This window comes from Rhinolophus sinicus, linkage group LG03 (assembly GCF_036562045.2).
Source record: "Rhinolophus sinicus isolate RSC01 linkage group LG03, ASM3656204v1, whole genome shotgun sequence".
NCBI classification, from domain to species: domain Eukaryota; kingdom Metazoa; phylum Chordata; class Mammalia; order Chiroptera; family Rhinolophidae; genus Rhinolophus; species Rhinolophus sinicus.
In genome coordinates, this window is record NC_133753.1 from 54,296,783 (window position 1) to 54,319,242 (window position 22,460).

General features: G+C 33.7%; 1 protein-coding gene across 3 annotated transcripts in view; it reads right to left on the reverse strand.

Moving 5' to 3' along the window:
• UNC13C (unc-13 homolog C) overlaps positions 1-22,460 on the reverse strand; it is a 504,352-nt gene that overhangs the window by 361,440 nt on the left and 120,452 nt on the right. For all 3 annotated transcript variants that reach the window (XM_074327725.1, XM_074327724.1, XM_074327726.1), the window contains exons 3-4: positions 8,127-8,149; positions 7,477-7,541 (exon numbers count right to left, since the gene is read on the reverse strand). In XM_074327725.1, the coding sequence (XP_074183826.1) occupies positions 7,477-7,541; positions 8,127-8,149 (88 nt within the window). The remainder of the gene's footprint in view (positions 1-7,476; positions 7,542-8,126; positions 8,150-22,460) is intronic.

The window sequence follows — 22,460 nt, forward strand, 5'->3', positions numbered from 1 at the left end:
ACATCAGCTTTCTTGTGGCTGTGTAAGAACGAAGGAATGTGTTCAGTAATTATTATAAGATGGGGAGTCCTACACAGTATCCCTAGAGTGTCTGTGGGTAATACTCAGATGTCCTTTCTGTGATTACAGTCTACTACTCAGTAAAAAAGACTGTTAAGCTACAATGAGATGGTAAAAAAGATGTCAATCTCTAATTTTATGAAATATAAGCTACTAGTAGCTTGAGCATAACAGCTCTATTTTCTTAATCCTTTGAGGCAGTACTATAAATTCTTTGTTCCTACCCATGTAAGAAAAAATATGCCTACAAGTGATGTATAGTCCATGCCACAGAAACTATGGCATTTATAAGGCTGGTTGAGACTGTAGTAACTGTGGCCTTACTTCCATAGGTAATAGGCCAATGTGTGGCTCACAAGGGGTCTGTGATTGTGGTCTTCATGTCTCATAGGGTCCCACACTGAAGGAGTGAGCTAATCTGATCTCTGTGGCTAATATAAAAATGCACTCTAATGACCCTATGATTTTCTAAATAGAGAGGATATCAAGTGCTTCTTGAGTAATTTCCAAGAAATCCTAGTGAAGCTTTCTTCTGATCCTGAACTAGGGAACTGATTACTGGTGGTAAGCCAAAATTTGTTTGTTTGCTTGTTTTTGCCTCAGGAAGCTAAGAGCTTACCAACCAATTCTTAACACATGGGTTTTAGAAAGCGTGTGTAGCCCTGTTGCTGTCAGCTTTCCTAATCGAGAGGCCCTGTGTCTAGGCCACACCTTGCTATAGAGGCTATAATGTGTCTGCATGGTGGGGAGGCTACTGGCAGAGAGCTGATGGAGGACTAGCAGGCCTGGTGCCATCAGTCTGCGGTAGGGTTGGGTCTTCCCTAGCCTCACATGACATTCTTTTCTAGAGGATATAACTACCAGGTGGCATCACCCTGTCTGACATTGGTTAAGAAATGTCAAGATTTTGGTCATCCTGTGAGGGACTAAGCAAGACAACGCCTTTCCTTACTTTGATAAAAAGCAAGGTGAAAGAGGTGACTCCATCATTACAAAAGGTCTCCTTCCAAAGGAAGTAATGATGGCGATGATTAGAGAAACATCTTTAATACACTGTGAATTTGTATCTAGGGTGTCCTAAAGCACTAAGATCTTCAGATCGGAGAATGAAAGGACAACATTTCTTTCAGAATAATTAGAGTAATATTTTATAGACTTGTTTAATGCAACCTTCAAAAGTTTCCCCAAAGTAGAGAAAAAGAGGATTCACAATCAAAAGCAGTGTCTGCTTCATCAACTGGGGTTAGAGCTAATGTGAGAAAAATCCCTCGATTTTTTTTTTTTCTTGTAAGGGCTTAGTAACACTGAGTTTGGGGGTGCGTTCAGCTGCTTTTAAAACTCACAATACTTCTCATGTGTGTCTTATCCTGAGTCCATGATTGTTTCAAGAATTTTTTTTTCTTAAAGTGCAGTAGACCTGAATCTCCTAGGAAACAATTCTAACCCATTGATCTAAGAGAGTGCCATGCTAAAGCAAGATTAATTTATGAATGAGATCCTCAAATGGGCAAGGCAGTGTCATAAGCTTTATGGAAGGAAACCTAAATGAAAATGACCAATTATTTGCCTTTAAAGAGTTTAAAATCAAGGTGAAGGATACAAATCTTGTTAGATTTATGTAACTTAAATTCATATGTACCACAGGAATGACACAAACAAGTGGGACCATTATAAAAGGTGATAAGACTTCCCTATTGCAAAAAGAAAGAGAACTAGAAATCAAGAAGTATACAAAGTCTGACATTTAAGTTCACAAACTCATCCTAGGAAAAGTGCTACATATCTCATTTTTAATATCACTACCGTCACCTTCGAGGTACTCCCCTTGGGAAGCTATGCACTGATGCCAGAGCCTAGTCTACCCTTCAAAGCAATTTTGGAACTCTTTTTCTGGAATGGCCATTAGAGCTGTCATTTTATTACCCTTGATGTCCAGAATGTCATCAAAATGTCTTCCTTTCAATATTTCTTTTATTTTCAGGTAAAGAAAGATGTCATTGGGGGCCAGATCAGGTGAGTAGGGAGGGTTTTCCAATACAGTTATTTGTTTACTGGCTAAAAACTCCCTCACAGACAGTGCTGTGTGAGCTGGTGCATTGTTCTAATGCAAGAGCCATGAATTGTAAGCAAAAAGTTCAGGTCGTCTAACTTTTTCACGCAGCCTTTTCAGCACTTCCAAATAGTAAACTTGGTTGTTTGTCTAGTTGGTACAAATTCATAATGAATAATCCCTCTGATATCAAAAAAATGTTAGCAACAGCGTTGCAACAAGTTCTTGAACTTCATTGTCAGACATTGTATTCAAAACCATGTAGAAAAATCCATACTTCACATTGCAGAAATGAGGAACTATTAAACACATTTAAACAGAAAAGTACTATGCTTTAAGGAGATTAGTTTTTAACAGTATATATGTTGGATTATGTTTAACAGTATATATGTTAATTTAGAAAAAGAAATGGATGAAGGAAGATCAGTTTGCAATTACCCAGGTAAAAGGTATTGAGGACTAAAACTAGATTGATGGCAAAATGAATAAAGACAAGTAGAAAAAAATATAAGTGTGATGCTATACGATAGTGGATTATGAAAGTAGACCCTGTTTGCATCTGCAAACCTTTATAATTAACAATCCTTAATCCTAATTAATTTTTATCTAAATCTATAATGAACTCCTTGTGTACCAAATCCCCTGGAAGGAAAGGATCTCTTCTATAAAAACAATTAACTCGGAAAAAAATCAAAGAAAAACAAAGGCTTCCATTTTTCTCCAAAGAGTAACCTTTTACTGTGATTGAAGGAAACTACTGTGGGGGCTGTCATTTTCTTAACACTTAGCACACTTATTCAGGAATGAAAGGGTGTTTGCGTAGGATAAACCATTGACCCAAAGGAGGTACTACAGCAGTAGAAACAGCCATTGTCTAGGCTTAGGAGAATCTCTAGCCCTTTCTTTGAGAAATAAGGAAGTCACTTGAGGGGAGAGACAAGAATCTGATTCATGGCCTAGACAGGAAAAAATAAAACTCAAAGTTCTCAGCTTCCAGATTTAAGACTGCTGCTATGAGAAAAAAATGGGTTAAGAGATCCTGGAGAGTAAGAACAACTTTAGGTTCCATGTTAAATGGCTGATTTTAGGCCCTGGCTAAACATGGAGTCCAAGACTAAGAGCAAGGAAGACGGCATGAGGAGAGTATGCAACCTCCTAAACTTTATAGAGAAATATAAAAGCAATGTCAGAACTATGATGGAAATATCAAGAATATATTAATCCAGCTATATCCATATATTGTGTAATCTAACTCATGTCAGGTTTTACAACAACAAGGAAAACCACTATTTCAATAATGTAAGAAAAAAGGAATTGTTCAGAACTTTGGTGATCATTGACCTGTTTACCTTCATCAAATTATCTGTACAAGGCAATAATTGAACAACCTTGGAAATCACAGTTAAATATTACATATGTATACAATTTTTCTTTCAATTGTACCTGTTGAAAATGAGGTCTAAAAAGAACCTTCCCTTTTTTTATTTGGTAATCTCCCAGTGTTTTCCCCTTCAACGGTCTCTCTCCTTTTTTCTCTGCCTCTGTTTTTTCCTCACTTCTGTCAATCACCTCTTTCCTAGCCGGGTTCAACAATCCTGGTAGTGGTTGGAAAGCAGTCACCAGATTCCTGGGGATAAAGAAACAGCTATGGCCTAGTTCTGAACTATGGGCAGGGGATGAAGCTTCTTTCACATAGTTCCATGAGAACAATCCTGCAAGAACTTAAATGACTAGAGAAGAAAGAGAACAAAGATGATGAATATCATTATTCCCAACTATTTGTCTTCTCCCTTATCCCCACCACTGTTTTACAGATTTTCCTGAATTCAGGTGTAGACAAGGCTGGTACCTTGAGACTAGAAAGAAAAAAGAAAGAAAACAACAACAACAACAACTATATATATATATATATATATATATATATATATATATATATATATATATATACAGGCCTCGAAATGCTCATCATGCAACCAATGAAACTCTAACTACAAATGTCCAGGGAATGGTGAACTTACGTCATATGCAATCAAAGTAATGAAGGGAGTATCATTCTAATTTTTAAAAAGTCATTCATATTTGAGAAGTTACTTGTGTGACTTCACTCACTCAAGTAATTTCATCACAGTGACTTATCAGATGCTGGGTAGCCATGGGCATGTATCACTCAGATATCCCTCAGAGAAAATCTTAGAGAAGTGCATCTGGATGACAATCTTCAGCTACCAAACCCCCAGAATACACTGCAGCAGTAACCCCATGGCCACTCTCCTCAACCTGCTCCCAACCAATGATTGAACATGGTGGAGGTAATAGAAATGACCAGTTATGCTCAATCTAGGACTCCTCAAAGAGGCAGCCTTTTTTCTAAGACTCCCCATTGATCTAACTGACACTTTCTTATAGCCTCATTTCAGTCAGTTTAAGGTTTTTCATACCCATTCTTTCCTTCCCTTTTCCTTTCATAGATGTCAGTCCCATATCATGGTCCAAAGGCTCTTCTTGTCTATTTCTGCTGTCTCTTCACTTTATCTCTGAGATATTTCCTCTAAAAAAGTTCTTGTACTTCTCTAATGTCATTTTGGCATGTGTTTCTGGTCTGACTCTGAGCTTACATATATGACAAAAGTCACCAAACTCCTGTAAAACCAGTGAGAGACGTCAATTGTTAAATTTAATGATTTTACGTAAACATGCATCCTTCCAGCCTTCTCCCTCTTCCTTTTTTTCTGTTCATCTTTATTCTCTATGTCTCCCAATTCCTTTTCCAGAGTCTGCCTAAATTTATTGTGACAGATGGAAAAAATAGAATAAAATTTGGCATATCTTTTCCAGGAACATTTACCAAAAATGCACAGAGAGATGAGTAGAAATCAGAGAGCAGCATTGTTAACTTCATTACCTTGTTTCAGTGTGTATAGATTGTTCTTTCCTTGACACTTGAGAAAGGGAAGGAAATGACGTATGTGATTTGGCTCTGAACTGATGAGGGGCATTGAAGGCAGAGGAGTGAAGGATGCAGTAGCATTGTCATGAAGAAGCAATGACTCCCTATTTTGAAAGTCTGCTTGTCTCAGTTTCCCAGGACAATAGAACTTATACCTTTAGAATAATTGTAGTAATACTTCATTTTATATAAAAAAAAATAACTTCAAAATATATATAGGAAAAGTGGAACAAGAAGCAAATCTTTCTGAAAGAGGCTGTGACTGAAGGCTTTACTTAAATGTATCCTTCAAGATTCTTCAAGAGGAGATAAGCATGCAGATAATGGCAAATTGTCTGGATGACTGAAAATTATCACCCTTTTCCCATACCATCATAATTCCAAAATCCCTTGACAAGTCTTTGAAATAGGCAGTTTCTGGAAAAATGAGGTGGAAAAGATCTATTCAAAATGCAGAGATGAACTGTTTTAGCTAGACATTGCATAGCTTGCACTTAACAGAAACATGGATGTAGGTTAACTCTGTTGCTTTGACAATAACACAAGTCCATGTTCAGACATAAGTTAGGAAAGCCAGTTGTTATGAAGTGATGGATGGCATAGGCAATGAGAAGATGCAGGAACTATAAGATCATAAGCTTAGATACACTTCCAAGATGACGACACACAACATTTTTCATTATTAAATTGGAATTCAACTTAATTATTTTCTAAGATAACTTGAAAAAATGAATGGAAAGGTTATCATTTTCTAGAAAACTTAAAGAAAGAGACAGTATGTGTGGTATAGGGGTTAGAGAGTAATCTATTTATTACCTGAACTTCCTATGGATAATCTATGGTGAACTTTTACCATAGCTGGTACTCATGACATTTAAATCATTGCAACATTACAATAGGAATGTAATTCTTCACATATTTGTCTTAAGGACACTGAAGAATTTATAGATATAATAACATCTAACGTTTATTTGGGAAAAACAAAAATGGTATATGTTATTTTCTAGGAGCTTTAAATTTAAAATTTACATGTTTAATTTAAAATAAGTAACATGTGGATATATTTAATGAAAGATTCATTTTTTGAAGAATTAGAGTATTGTAAAACATAACTGAACTATTTATTTGCCTTAAAAAAAAACCACATAACATGTATCTAAATTTTGCTTCTATTTCTGTTGTACACAAATGTGTCAAAATGTCAACACTTGTAAAACCGACCTGTCAATTTGTCTGTCTATACTATGCATAAGCTTTGGTCAACACATTACACTTTCAAAATGTGTTATAGGTTTGCTACAGTATAATTTACAATAATGACACCTAGAAATACTCTTGAAAAATTAATTAATAAAAAATGAATATTACAAGCATATTTTAAAATATTTGTTTCACTTACAAATAAGGAAGTGGTAAGTTTTTCAAGACATGTTGTTATATGGAAAAAGGAAAAGGAAAGGAAAAATGAAACTGCCAGTTCCAGAAGCAATATGGCACAGTAATTAAGATCATATACTCTGGAACTAGACTAACTGGGTTTGAATACTGATTTTGCCACTTACTAGCTGTATGAAGGGAAAGTTATTTTATAAACTATTTTATACATAGGTTTCCTGGTTTGTAAAATCAAGGTCAAAATAGTACTTACCTCATAGGACCATTGTAAGGATCAAATTAGTTATAATACACGAAACAGTTCTAACCGTATCTGCTACAAAGTCAGCAATAAATCAGTGCTTTTTAATTTAAATATAGAATAGCCTAATTGATGTAAAATGCACACACATACACAATACAAAGCTACTATTTTATATTAACAAATATATATATGGAAGCACACAGAAATAGGCCAATGAACATGTACATCAAACTGATACTAACGTGCGACTATGGGCATTAAAGACGATCGTTTGCTTTTTGTTTTAGTATTTGATGGAAAGCATATAATTCATACATTATTTTTGTAATTAAATTTTAAAAACTTTTATCTGTCTATGAATTTTAACGATAAAACAGTAGAGATTACATTCATGAACTTATTGCATAGAAAAATGATCATGCACATATCGTTAAAGGCAAACAAGCAGATCGAAAGATAGTGTTAATTATTAATAGGAACTCGTTTATATAAAATTATGTGTTTGTATTTGTGTATGGAACGATAATGTCAATGCCACTCTGGTTAGGTGATTTCGGCTTCTTTAAATATAGATACATGTACACATAATTCAACATACAAACATCAATACATTCTTTTTTAAAAAACACTGAGCTACTTTACTGTGAAAAAAAGAAAGCAACAGTGAAGCTAGCTTATTATAGCATCATGCAACATCTTGCATTCAAAACACATATGTCCAGAGCACAGCCAAGTACCGCTGATGAAGGAATGAATTAGAAAGTTTATGAATGTACTTACCCACCAAACGCCTGGAGAGCAGAGAATTTGGAAGCATCCAAATCATGGCCACTTACTATTCGAGCCTTAAATGAAAAATGAGAAAAAACAAAAGAAAACAAACAGACTTTTAGCATACCGTAATTGTGTATTGGGGGATTTGGGACATGGGTCAACTGCACTAGACACATAACACCTAGTATGACAGATGCTAAGCAGGGTCAGCTCCAAGTCAAAGCTGTTGTGTTTTTGTGAGTGGAGGTTTTGAAATTAGCCGTCAGCATTTAAACAAAAGCACTGGCAGAGTCCAGGAAAATATATCATATTCAAAATACTATTGGCCCTTAAAACTGGATATGTACAGTGAAGATCATGGATCAGTCATGGAGATCATGATTAGCCAGACATAGGAACAGATGCTGAGTTTGACCGTAGCAGACCCCTAGGTTGGCAAGTATAAGCTAAAGTAAGCGCAGCTGGCAAGGGGTAACCTCTTCGTAAATGCAACATATTGGGGGCACACTTAAAGGACAACCAAAGAATGGAAAGCTGGGAGAACATGCACATTTCACAACTAAAACAGAGGAACCAAAACAGGTCTGATATGTCACAAACAAACATGTACAAAAGACAAGATCCCTCAGGAGGGAAGAAAAAGTATGATTTAAAACCTTTTCATCCACAGAACTGCTATCTGAAAGAGAATCAGGAAAAGAAGGGATAAATGTTAGATGGAGTACTTTTCAAGAAATCATTCAAACATATACATGAACAAAGTGTTACTATGTTACATTACTTAAAATCATAAATGAACAGAATTTCAAGACTGAGCTCCAAGGAAAGAGGGTTAGTTGGTCATAATTTAAAGAGCTGAAAATGTGCCAGAATGCTTGAAAAGTATCAAAGGGTGATTACAGGATTAATGAAAGACAATGTGTCATACAAAGAAAAGAACACAGTTGAACAATCAGAAGTCCTAGTCTCCAGCTGAGGCTCTGCCACATAGTAAGCACACAGGGCAAACTCCCAAATTCTCTAGAGTCTAGACCTAACTGCAATGAGGTCACTAATACTTTGCCTGTTTGCCTCCAAACATTGTTGAGAGGGTCAATTTAGATAAGCACATGTAAAAGTAAACCTCAGATGACCATAGAAAAATGTCTTATTAAGGGATTATTTATTTATGGCCTCTCATATCATAAAACATAAGAGGTACAAGACTAATATATTCCATTTTGCAAATAAGAAAAAACTGATGCCTGAAGGGTTTAAGTGACTTAACATCACAAAGCTAGCACATGGCAGAAGTGGGACACAGATCCAAGGCCCCTGGTCCCCCATACACTGCCCTTTAGATCTACTGATTCATGAGTTGATCAAAACAGAGCGAGGTGGCTGGTGTACAGTTCTTTAGTACAATTTATGACAAAGCACAGGGTCAACATTTCTCAGTCTAAATTGCTCAGGGGTCCAAGTAGATTAACAACCGACTAATTTTTTTTTTATTTTTTTTTTTTTTAACTCAAGTCTAAATCTGCCAGTGTCACCATGGCATGGTCCATTTCCACCTTTCATAGTACTATTGCTCTTAAACTAATTAATTCAGCTTTGCTTATTAGCATAAAGCTGAAGGGACTTCGCTATGAATACAAGTTGGCAGAAAACTAGGGCTGTAGTGACCTTGGGGTTCATGTAGTACAAACCCCTCATTTTTATAGACGCGCTCCAGAGAGATAAAGATTTGTCCTAGGTCACGCAGCTCAATGATGACCTTTACTGATGAAAATCTGAAATGTATTTGTTTTCTTGAATCATTAGTTGTAGATTAATGACCATAACTAAATATTTTTGTGCAATATTTAAGAGATTGTACAACATCTCAGGGTTATATCTTTGAATATAAAACAGGGTAAAGTATAGAAGACCAATCTCATTCATGGCTATAAATATTTTTAAATTCTGAATAAAATATAGAAAATAAAATTCAGTGTTACATCAGAAGAATATATTATATCCATAAAGATTTTATCACAAGCATGATTTAAAATAATGGAATAAATAATTTAATATGATACATCAACTGGTCAGATAATATGTATCTGCATTTCATTAGGTTCCAGAAAGTCATTTGATAAAATTTAAAAACCTATTTTTTTTAAACAGGCAAACTCATTTCAATTCTAAAGTTTAATATGTCCAAAAAAAATCTTACTTTCAGAGTCATCAATTTAAGAATGAAATATTAGAGCATCCCTATTCTTAAAAGCAAAATAAATATATCCACTACCATCAACTTATTTCTGGAAATTCTGACAATATATTAAAACATGAAATAGGAAAAAAACAATGTAAGTGCTAGAAGGCAGGATAAAAAGTTGTTATTATTTTGAGGAATTATAATTTTAAACCCAGAAAACAAAAAAAAATTACTTGGAAAGTATTAGGGTTAATAAAATAGTTATCAAAGTGAACATATATAACCAATGCATAAACAGAATAGCAATAGTAAGTTATTTCCCACATACTAGCAATAACTAGCTTGGAAAACAATGACATGAGATCTGATTTCAAATATTCAATACCTGGCATTGTCTCCCATTCATAACTGGCTTCCATATTAACCATCCCACTAAATAAAGGTAATTCTAAAGAAGCCATCAATTATATTTCAGCTGCTAAATTTGATCATACATTTCAATTTTTTCATTCACTGATTCATTCAATGTTTTATTCATTCATTCATTGAATGCATATTTTTATTAACTAACACAAACCCTTTTTGTTCACTTCTACTTCTTTCTCGTCCACCTGTTATATATTCCCCTTTGAAACCTTTCTAAACTATACATACAATCACATCTCTTCTCTTTTTAAAACCCACCAATGTTACCCAATGCCCACATGAAAGAAAACGAAATCCGCATCCGCTGCAGGCTCATAGCTCATCAATCCTCATTCACATCCTACGTTTGGGCCACAATTAAGTTCCTGCTCTTTCATCTTTAGCCAAGCTCTTTGATACCTGTGTGCCTTTGAATATTCAGTTTTCTTCCCCTAAACAAGTGCTGCCCATATTCATCTAGCTAACTGCCTGTCAGCCTCCAACACTCAGTTGAAGCATCAACCTGCTTCCTGGAAACTTGTCACTTCTCAGGGATTTGTGGCCTTTGTACTTAAACATGACATACTGTGTATCCCTCCTGTCTCAGCCTCAGCCTTTGCCAGTTTCCTTATCTACAATCCTCTTATGCAGATACAAGCTTCTTGAGAAATTTTTAACCTTCTTTTCTTTACTTCTACCTCATTTCTGAAATATAGTAGATGACCAGTAAATGTTTGCTGAACACTGAATGAACAACTTTAAATAAGCTACACTACTTTACGGAAGCATGTATCTAAAAACACGAATAAAAGAAATTTCTTCATCTTCCTGTATAGCGAGGATGAACTGTTTCCCAACAGATTTATAGATTTAACAGTGAAAATTCTAATGGCAACTTGTAATTTGAATTACCCTAATTTCAAGTGTAACCGAATTAATAAGTGAAACATCTATGACTTTTTAATATAAAAATTATGAGGAGAGAGTATATACAAATATTAAAAATCTGTAAAAGCTAAAATATTATGGTCTTGGCAAAATAATAGATTAATACTTGTAAATCAGTGAAACATAAAAATAGCTAATAAACCCTTATACTTAAGAATTCAATAAGAAAAGATACAGTCTCATTAAAAACAAAGAGAAATAGTAGTCAAGTGATACTTAGGCCATAGACTAAGTATCTGTAATATTCATTTGTATTCTCAGTTCACACATATCCCATGAAGTTTTAGATGGATTAAATAATTAAATATAAAAGAAGAGCAAGTAAAAGTAGAAAAGAATATTTATTAACCCTATGGAATTAGAAAAAAGGTTTAAACTTAGAGGTAAAAGAAACCACAAAGTTTGATAAATTTGTTATGTCCTTTTAGTACTTCTGTATAGAAAAACAATCAAAAATAAAATATATTTCCTGAAAAGATACTACTTAATATGTTCAGTATAAAAAAAGAACTTACATGTCTATAAAAAAATGACTCTGACGTCCCAATAAGTAAATGCTCAAGAATGTGACTAGATAATTTACAAATTAGAAGGCAACAATGGTAAATACGCATGAAAAATGATCCAATTCATCAAAACTATGCCTAATCATGACTATAAAATTAGCAAAGATTAGAATAATTATGTTCTGATGACGTTAAAAATAATTCCCAAGGCTGTTGATGATGTCCTGAATCAGACACTGATGTATGGTTGATGACAGTGAAAATTATAATAATTTCAGAAACTTTTAGTGATATCTAACAATAGACTTTGTTTTGATGAGGAAATTCCTTTTTTTGAAATTTCTAGGAATTCTAAGGAAATTATTTTTGTTATGGATTGAATTGTGTCCCCCTAAATTCACATGTGGAGAGCCTAACCCCCAGTACTCAGGATGTAGCCTTCTTTGGAATTAGAGTTGTTGCAGATATAGTTAGATAAGATGAAGTCATACTGGAGTAGGCTTGTCCCCAGTCCAAGGGGACAAACCTTATAAAAAGGAGACGTGCACAGACAAGGAAAACATGATGGAGAGATTGGAGTTAGGCTGTCATAAGCCAAGGAACTACCTACTACGTAGAAGCTAAGAGAGAGGCCTGGCCAGATCCTTCCCTAACACTTTCAGAGGTTGTATGGTCCTGTAGACACACCTTGATCTCAGACTTTTGGCCTCCAGAACGGTGAGATGATAAATTCCTGTTGTTCTAGGTCTTTATTATATCAGCCCTAACAAACTAATATAATTGTAAATACTGAAAAGAAGTCCATGTGTAAAGATCCTTATTATTATTTACAATAAAAAAATTGGAAAAAGATGTATATGATCAAGTATAGAAGTATGGGCTGAAAATTACGTTCTATGAGCTTGATGCAATAATTAAAATAAGTGGATTTAAAAGACTATATAAAATGTAACAAATGTTTATGTTATGTACACACATATGCATGTACTATATACATATATATAACTATATGCGTATATATTAATATATAGCTATATGCCCATATAAAATTTTACCTGTTACATATATATGTAGCCGGTACACACACTCACTCATGATCGCTTTGTTTCCTGATGAATTGCCTTTTATTCTACACACAGTTGTTTTGTTTAGTCAAATTCTGGTTAAACCCCTATAATTACATGCTGAATACTTCCTATAATGCTGCTTCCAATGCTCCTTTTCTTAGAAGTCATACCATCTCACAACAACGTCACTTTGCAGTTCAGTGACTTAATGTTGTTAATATATATAGGACCATGGTACATCTATCTACTTTATAGTGAAACATCCTCTATAAATGGGATTAAAGTGAATTTCTTTGACTGTCTATTTTTAATGTATCAAAATTCCAGAAACGGGCAATTAAATTTTTTTTGAAAACTTAGAAAATATATATTAGGTGAACAACACTATTCAACAATGCTTCAGGGGAACCTAAAAAACTAAAACTCTCAGCTTATAGAAATACACATAATATACGTGCATCTCCTAAGTAATAAGCCCATCAGACATTCTTATGTGAGCATCCCTGAGGAAAAAAAAAATTAATGTGATTTAAAGCAACATGTAACATTCTTAGCCCTCAGTTTTCCTTCATATGAATATATAAGTGAAATAGGTTTGACCTGTATATATCTAAAGCTTCTAGCTCTAAATTCTATGGTTTTGTTTTTGTATGTTTGATTAATTTCTGTATAACAAGAGCTATTTATTCACTAGTTACCTCCAAAAATGAATATTTAAAAGTAACATGTAATGCCTAAATTTGAGATACTTAATTTCACAATTTTTAAGATAAAAGTAAATATTGTGTTTTTTTCTCAATTTTTACCATTATAACACACCTTCTGAAGGAAATTTTAATGGAGGAGATCTAAATTTGTAAACAACAAAAAAAATTAATTCCTATAGTTGTATCTAGCTTAGCAATTTTCTTAAACTTCTTTGCTCTAAAGCCCTTCAATGATAATATAAATCTCCCTCTGGTAATAACATTGCTCACTGTCTGCTTTGGAGATAGCTTTGGCTTATTTATCACTATGTCAAAATATATATATGACTTTAGAGCATATATTGTATGCCTGAAATTTATGATATGGGAGCTGAAAACAGTTCAGACAAAAGACTACTGTTTAGTTGTCATTAACCTTAGAACACCTACTATGTACTAGATATTCTGCAAAGCACTTTATCTGTTCTTTTATTGAAGTCTCTCAACTGTCTTGAGAGGTATCAATATTTGTTAGATGTTATCAGGCAGAGAAAGCACTTTGACATGACTCACATTTCAGTCATAATTCTGAATGCAATGGGGTAGGCACAGAGTGAGAAATTTATGCTAACGTAAGTCATATCTCATGCACTTTCTTGTTAATTTATGGGCTGTGGGGTAACCTAAAAAATTCAGCCACAGTGACAACACAATATAATATGAATTTATGAAAGATATGAACAAAGTGATAATGGAGCACAGAGAAAAGATCTCCTAACTCTGCAAACAGAAAGGATATTGGTTTTGAAAAGAATTCATGGGGAAGATGATTTATGAATGGATGTTTGTCAGATGAATGAAAGCATTGTTGGCACAGTGAAAAGAATTTGTAAAGGCATTGAAGCTTGAAAGAGTATAGAGTATTAGGAATTGGAACATGGGAATGTGATAGTAAAGAATTTTTAAAAATGAAAGGTAGATGAATAGAGTTCATAGCATGACAGTCTTTAAATAACCTATTAAGAAATTTGTTATTTATATTATACTCTAAATGCCACACGCATGGCTTTGGTAGTGTGGCAGGTGCCAAAGCAGTCATGTGAAGCGCCGAGGGTGCCCTAGTAGGCTGGTTGGAGCTGGGGCAAGCACAGGCCAGAGTTTCCTGGGGCACATGGCTGGGGGTGGGACAGCGGGGTGGGGTGGAGGGGTAGGTTGCCCTGGTGGGGTCACCTGGCCAGGTCTAGAGAGGGTGTGGGGTAGAGTGGCCTGGGACATGTGGCTCCTGTGGCACCCTGGCAATCCAGTAGGCTCAGGTTGGACTGAGCCCTTGTAAAAGTGGCCCCGGTTGTGCTGTGGTGGCCTTGCAGGTCAGCTAGAGCACTTGGACTTAGCTTCACTCATGCCATCTAGGAATAGGGGAACATAAACAATAATGCTCACTGGCACCTATGGTCCTGGAGAATTCCTGCAAATTCTGAGAGTTCCCACAGTCCCCAGCTGTTTGGCAAGAGCCTTGGGGTTATTAAATAAATTTCCTCCCTATGTGTGTCTAGGTGCCCTTTAAAACCCTGTTCTGTCGCTGTGTCACAGAGCACCCCAGACTGTGCTCAGTGATATGCCTCCCTACTGCAAATTGTCCCCTCAGGGTAGGGTTCCCATGATTACCCCTTCTCTGTCTCTCTTGCACTTCTATACGTGCTCTCTCTCTTTCATTTGTTGTGCAGAAACAAGTGTCAAATTCAAGATTAAAATTATATTTAAGCATCTTTCTGATCATAAAGGCATGAAACTAGAACTCAGTTATACAAACAAAACTGGAAAAAACACAAACACATGGAGACTAAACAACATGTCACTAAACAACCACTGTGTAAATGAGGAAATCAAAAAGTACCTTGAGACGAATGAAAATGGAAACACAATTTTCCGAAATCTATGGGATGCAACTAAAGCAATTCTCGGGGAAGTTCATAGTGATAAGAAACAAGAAAAATCCCAAATAAACAATCTGATTTTACACCTAAGTTACTAGAAAAAGAAGAATAAATAAAACCAAACATAAGTAGAAGGAATGAAATAATAAAGATCAGAACAGAAATTAAAAAATACTAAAACACACTAGAAAACATCAATGATGTGTCTGATAAGGGATTAGTATCCAAAATATATAAGAAAATCATACAACATAACATTAAAAGTAATTTGATTTAAAAAATGGGAAGAACTGAACAAACATGACTTCAAAGACGAAGATGGCTAACTGATATATGAAAAAAATGTTCAACACCACTAATCATCAGGGAAATGCAAATCAAAACCACAACGAGGTATCATCTCACATCAGTTAGAATGGTTATAAAAAACATAAAGAACAAATGTTGTCAAGGATGTGGAGAAAAGGGAACACTCATGTACTGTTGGTGGGATTATAAACTGGTGCAACCACTATGGAAAACAGTATGGCGATTCCTCAACAAATCACTCATATACATATATACACACATACACTTCATTTTCCACTTATCTATTGATGGACACCTAGGTGGCTTCCATAACTTGGCTACTGAAGATAATGCTGCAATAAATACAGGGGTGCATATCTCTTTGCAAATTCATGTTTTTGTTTTCTTTGAATAAATACACAGAAATTTCATTTCTGGGTCATCTGGTAGTTCTCATTTTACGAGGTCTGACAATTAAGTTCACCAACTTGTTGCTAACCTTTTTTGATAGCAGAGGGATTATTCATTATGAATTTGTACCAACTGGACAAACAGTTAACCAAGTTTACTATTTGGAAGTGCTGAAAAGGCTGCATGAAAAGTTAAAGGACCTGAAATTTTCGCCATCAATTCATGGCTCTTGCATCACGACAATGCACCAGCTCACAGGGCACTATCTGTGAGGGAGTTTTTAGCCAGTAAACAAGTAACTGTATTAGAACACCCTCCCAACTCACCTGGTCTTCTCCCCAATGACTTCTTTCTTTACCCAAAGATAAAGGAAACATTGAAAGGAAGACATTTTGATGACATTCAGGACATCAAGGGTAATATGATGACAGCTCTGATGGTCATTCCAGAAAAAGAGTTCCAAAATTGCTTTGAAGGGTGGACTAGGCATTGATGTCATGAATAGTTTCCCAAGGGGAATAATTTGAAGGTGATTGTAGTGATATTCAGCAAAGAGGTATGTAGCATTTTTTCTAGGATGAGTTCGCAAACTTAGTTGTCCACCTTCATATAGGAGAAAACAATGTGAATGAAAATGTATATATTATTGGAAACCATAAAGTCTAGAAGGAAGTGGCAAAAAACTTTTCAAGTGCTGAAAGAAGAGATCATTAACTCAGGATTCCACATTCAGTGCAAATATATCCTCAGGAATGAAAAGGAAATCAAGATACTATAAGACAAAAGAAAGCTATGAGACTTCAAAACCAGTTGATCTACTCTAAATAAATGGCTAATGAAAATTTTCTAAGCAGAAAGGAAATGACAAAAAAAGGAATCTTCAAAATCCAGAAAGAAGAGAGATCATGTTAAAAACAAAACTATGGGTAAATACAATATACTTTCTTTCTACTTTTGAGGTGTCTATATTATGTTTGATGATTAAAAAAAATTATATTACTATCTAATGTGGTTCTCAATGTATAGAGGAAATGTTTAAGACAATTCTACTCTAAATGTGAGAGAGTAAAGCAACAGAGGGAGATAAGATTTCTGCACTTCACTTCAATTGGTAAAATGTATATATCAGCAGACTTTGATAAATTATATATCTATATATCTATATATCTATATATCTATATATCTATATATCTATATATCTATATATCTATATATCTATATATCTATATATATCTATATATCTATATCTATATCTATATCTATATCTATATATAGTAGGCAGAATAATGGCCCAATCCCAAAATGACCATTTTATAATCCTTTGAACCTGAATATTTTATATAACATGGAAAAGGGGAATTAAATTTGCAGATGAAATTATGTTGTTAATCTGCTGACCTTAATATAGCGATATTATCCAGGGTTATCTGGTGAGTCCAATGTAATCACAAGGGACCTTAAAAGAGGGAGGTAGAAGAGTGAGGTCCAAGTGAGGCAATGTGAAAAAGTTCCACATACTGTTGCTGTTTTAGAAGATGGAGGAAGATAGTCATGAACCCAGAAGTAAGAGTAGCACCTAGAACCTGGAAAAGTCATGAAAACAGATTCTTCCCCAAGCCTCCAGAAGGAAATACATCTGTGCTAATACTTTGACTTTAGCACAATAAAACCAGTATCAGACTTTTCACCTTCAAAATTCTCAGATAAAATTTTTGTGTTGTTTTTGTTTATGGCAACTTTTTAAGTCAGATATCAAAAATATATACATAGTGCAATACCTAGAGGAGTTCCTTTAAAAAACTACATTAAAAGATACAAAACATATCCAAGTAATCTATAGCAATGTATGAAAAAGAAATGAAAACCAGAGAGAACAGAAGACAAAAAACAAAATAGCAGGTTTAGTCCCTAGCATATCTATAGTTACATTACATATAAATGATCTAAATATATCAAATAAAAGACAGAGCTTAAAAGAGTGGATTATAAATCAAGACCCAACTATATGCTGTCTTCAAGGAACTCAATTCAAGTATAATGACATAGGTAGGTTGACAGTAAACAGTTGGAAAAAGATATACCACACAAATATTAATCAAAAGAAAACAGTAGTAGCTATGTTATTAGATAAAGTACACTTCAGAACAAAGAAAACTAACAGAGAGGCACACTGTATAATAACATAAGAGTCAATCCATCAAAAACACATAGTGATTCAAAACGAGTATGCACCAAATACAGTGCAGCATATGTGATGCGAAACTGATATAACTTAAAGAAAAAGTAGGCAAATCCACAATTAGTGTCAAACTTTAACCCCCACCCTATACTGATAAAAGTAATCAAGGAGAATATATCATGTTTTTGGATTAGAATTCTTAAAATAGCAAGATTTCAATTCTCTCAAAACTATATTATATAAATATTTTATACATTATTTATATATGTACATTTAACTCAATTCTTATCAAAATCCCAGGAAGAACTTTCTGTAGCCACAGACAAGTTATCTGTAAAAGCTATACGGAGGGCAAAGGAACTAGAACAGCTAAAATAATTCTGACAAAGAAGAATGGAGGAATTACTCTACCCTAGTTCAAGACTTATTTTATAATTACAGTAACCAAGACTGTGTGGTATCATTGGACAAAATGGTACATTGATTAATTGAACATCATAGAGAACCCAAAAATAGACCCAAACATTTATGGCCAACTGATTTTTTGACAAAGGTGCAAAAGCAATTTAATGAAGAATAGACTTTTCAACAACTGATGCTTGAGCAATTAGATATTTATAAGCAAAAACTACCATCCACAGCCTAAACATCACATCTGATGCAAAAATTATCTTCAAATGAATCAAATTTAAATGTAAAATATAAAATTATAAAAATCTTAGTTAATTTAGGAGAAAATCTTTAGGATATAGAGCTCAGTGAAGAGTTCTTAATTGTGACAAAAAAAGAAAAAAATAATAATTTGGTCTTCATCAAAATTAAAAATTTTGCTCTTGGAAAAACACTCTTAAGAGGATGTAAAGATAAGCTATGAACTGTAATAAATATTTGCAAACCAAATATCCAATAAAGGATATATAATATATACCCTGCAATATATAAAGGATATATAACATATATCCCGCAATATATAAAGAACTCTCAATACTTGCAGTAAACACACACATGACTAGGAAATGGGCAAAAGATGTAGAGATATTTAATGGAAGAGGATATATGGATGACAAACAAGGACATAAAAAGATGATCACTATGACTAGATATTCAGGAAATGCAAATTAGGCCATGATGAAATGTCTCTACACATCTATTAGAATAGCTAAAAAAAAAAAGTGACAATGCCAAGTACTAGAGAGAATGCAGTGAAACTGGGTCTCTCATACATTGTCTGTGCAATGTAAAGTAATATAGTAATTCTTGAAAATAGTTTGGCACTTCTTACAAAACTAATGATAAACTTAGAATACATCCAGCAATTGTACTCCTGGGCTTTTATCTTAGAGAAATGAAACATGTATACACAATGACTTAAAAATGATTATTTGTAACAGCTTTATTTTAAAAACCAAAAGCTGAAAATAAACAAATGGCCCTCAGGTGACTAGTTAAACTGTGATACACCCTTATCATGAAACACTGCTCAGCGATAAAAATAAAGTATTGATTATTCTCAAGGGTGTTATGTTAAGTGGAAAAGCCAATATCCAAAGGTCAGATATTATATAATTCCATTTATATAACATTCTTGAAATCACAAAATTATAAAGGTGGAAAACTGATTAGTGGTTTCTAGGGGTTATGAATGATTAAGGAAGGATGGGGTGGCTGAGAATGACTATAAAAGGTCAGCACAAGGGAAATATCTGTTCTATGAAATAATTCTGTATCTTGAATACAGTGATGGTTATATAATCTACATGTGATAATATGACAGAAACATACATGCACATTGTAACAATGTTCAATTCCTGGTTTTGATGTTATACTCTATATAATTATTGAGAGAAACTGAATGAAGGTGCACATGTGAGCTCTATACTTCTTTTCAATGTCCTGTGAATCTAAGTTTTTCAAATTGATCAGTTTTTAAAAATCAATGACAAAAGAAAAAAAAAATGAGGAACTGGATTTAGTCCAAATTTTAAAGCGCTGCTCTTTGAAAGACATCATAAGAAAATGAAAGGAAAAAGCTACAGATTGATAAAATATATATATATATATATATATGAAAATAATTTACAGCATTCATATATATGTACATACACCTACATACAAATAGATGTACATACATACATTTGTATACACATATCTATGTACATATATATGTATGCAGGTGTATACATATATTTATGAATGTTCCATTTAAAATACTATATACTAAGAATACAAATGATCCAATTTAAAATTGGACAAAACATTTGAACACACACATCATAAAATATATGAATGGACGAAAAGCACGCAAAAACATGCTCAACGTCTTTAATCTTTGGGGAAATAAAATTTAAAACCACAATGTGATATCATGATATATACCACAGAATGGCTAAAATTTGAAAAAATGAAAATAGCAAGTGTTAGTATCTGAAGCAACTCAAACATTCATATACTGCAGGTCAGAATGTAAAATTCTGCAATCCCTTTGGAAAACAAGATAGTTCTTAAAAATTCAAACATACACTTACCATATGACCCAGGTATTCTGCTCCTAAGAAAATGAAAATATATGCCCACACATAGACTTAAACACAAAAATTCATAGCAGCTTTAGTAATTATGGCTAAATACTGAAAATAGCACAAACACTTATCAACAGAAGAATTTATAAATAAATTTTGTTATATCCATAAAATAAGCGATACACTGCTGATACACAGAAGCGTGTGTATGGATCTTAGTAACTTTAAAAGAAGCCAGATGTAAAAACATATACTCTGTATTATTCCATTCCATTGCAGTTCAAGATAGAGTAAAACTATTTCATAGTAACTAAAATCAGATCAGCAGTTGCCTAGTATAGTAGGATGGGAACATTGACTGCAAAGGGCATGAGGAAACTTTTCATAATGATACACATATTCTTTATCTTGATTGTGAAGTGGTTTACGTGGGTGTATACAAATATATCAAACTACATGCTTACAATGGACATACATTATATACATCTCTATACCTCAACGAAGTTGAATTTAAAAGTCCATCAGCACAATTCATAATGTTCAAGAGTTGAAGAAAAAAAGAAAAAAATTGCCTCATTATCTACAGTAAACTGTTTTTAATAAAATTAAACACTCAGTCATAGTTACCAAAATAACCTGAAGAACTGAAACTAAGCAAAACTATTTTTAAAAACTAAGAATAATCAGCAATTTTCTTACTTTGATAAAATGTGTCTATTAAAATCATATAGCACACATAAATGATGAAACTTTAGGTCAGGAAGAAGACACACATGCCTGCTCTGATTTCTACAATTTAACATGGTGTTTCAAAGCACTAGCTATTGCAAGAAGGCAAGAAAAAAAATGGACAAAGGCTGAAAACAACAAATGAACTCATAGTCATTACTTACAGACAACACTACTGGCTACATAAAAGTCCGAAAAAAACCAATAGAAAACTAGGAAAACTATTAAGAATGTTCATTAGGGTCACACTCTATAAGTAAGGACAGCACACAAAATTCAGTAAGTACTGTGCCTATTTTTTTAATGAGAGCCAATTAGGAAACAGATGTCCCCAAATTTCATTCTCAATAGTGTAAGGATTTTATGTCCAGAAGAAAAATTTAACAAGTGTTAAGATCTTCACAAAGAAAATGATAAAAACATTTTTGAAAGAGATAAAAGACATAAATAGAAAACGATAGCATTTTTATGGATAAGAAAACTCAATATCTAGAGACATAGTCTCCTAAAATTAATCTAAAAAAGTAGTGCATTTATTACAGAATACAACAGTAATTTTTTTCATAGGCTTCTACAAATTAAAATTTATGTAAAAAAATGAAGGTCTAAGAGTAGCCAAGACAACACTTTGCAAAGGAAAAAGGAAGACCATTGCCCTAGCAAATATCAAGATTAATTAAAAAGCTATGATAATTAGGACAGTGTATCATCACAGAACAGATAAAAAAATTGGAATAAAACAAAGAGCCCCATAATGCAACACAAATACACACACATACACAGGGACTTATATAAAAGAAATAGCAGTACAAAACCATGAGGAATTAATGAAGTTGCCACAACTAATTTCCAAGTGGAAAAATAAAGATAATTTGATGACTTTCTCAAAACATATGCATGGATGCATTTTTGGTGCATTAAAACCTAAATGTGAACCAACTTTAAATTTAGAAATATAGTATACATGATACACACATATATATAGTGCCATCAGATAAGAAACTTTTAGATATGATACAGAAAGTATAAATCATAAAGGATATGATAAATGTATCACATCAAAAGGTTTTTTTTAAAAATGGAGAAGATATTTACAACACATACAACAAACAGACGATTAACTTGGCATCCATACT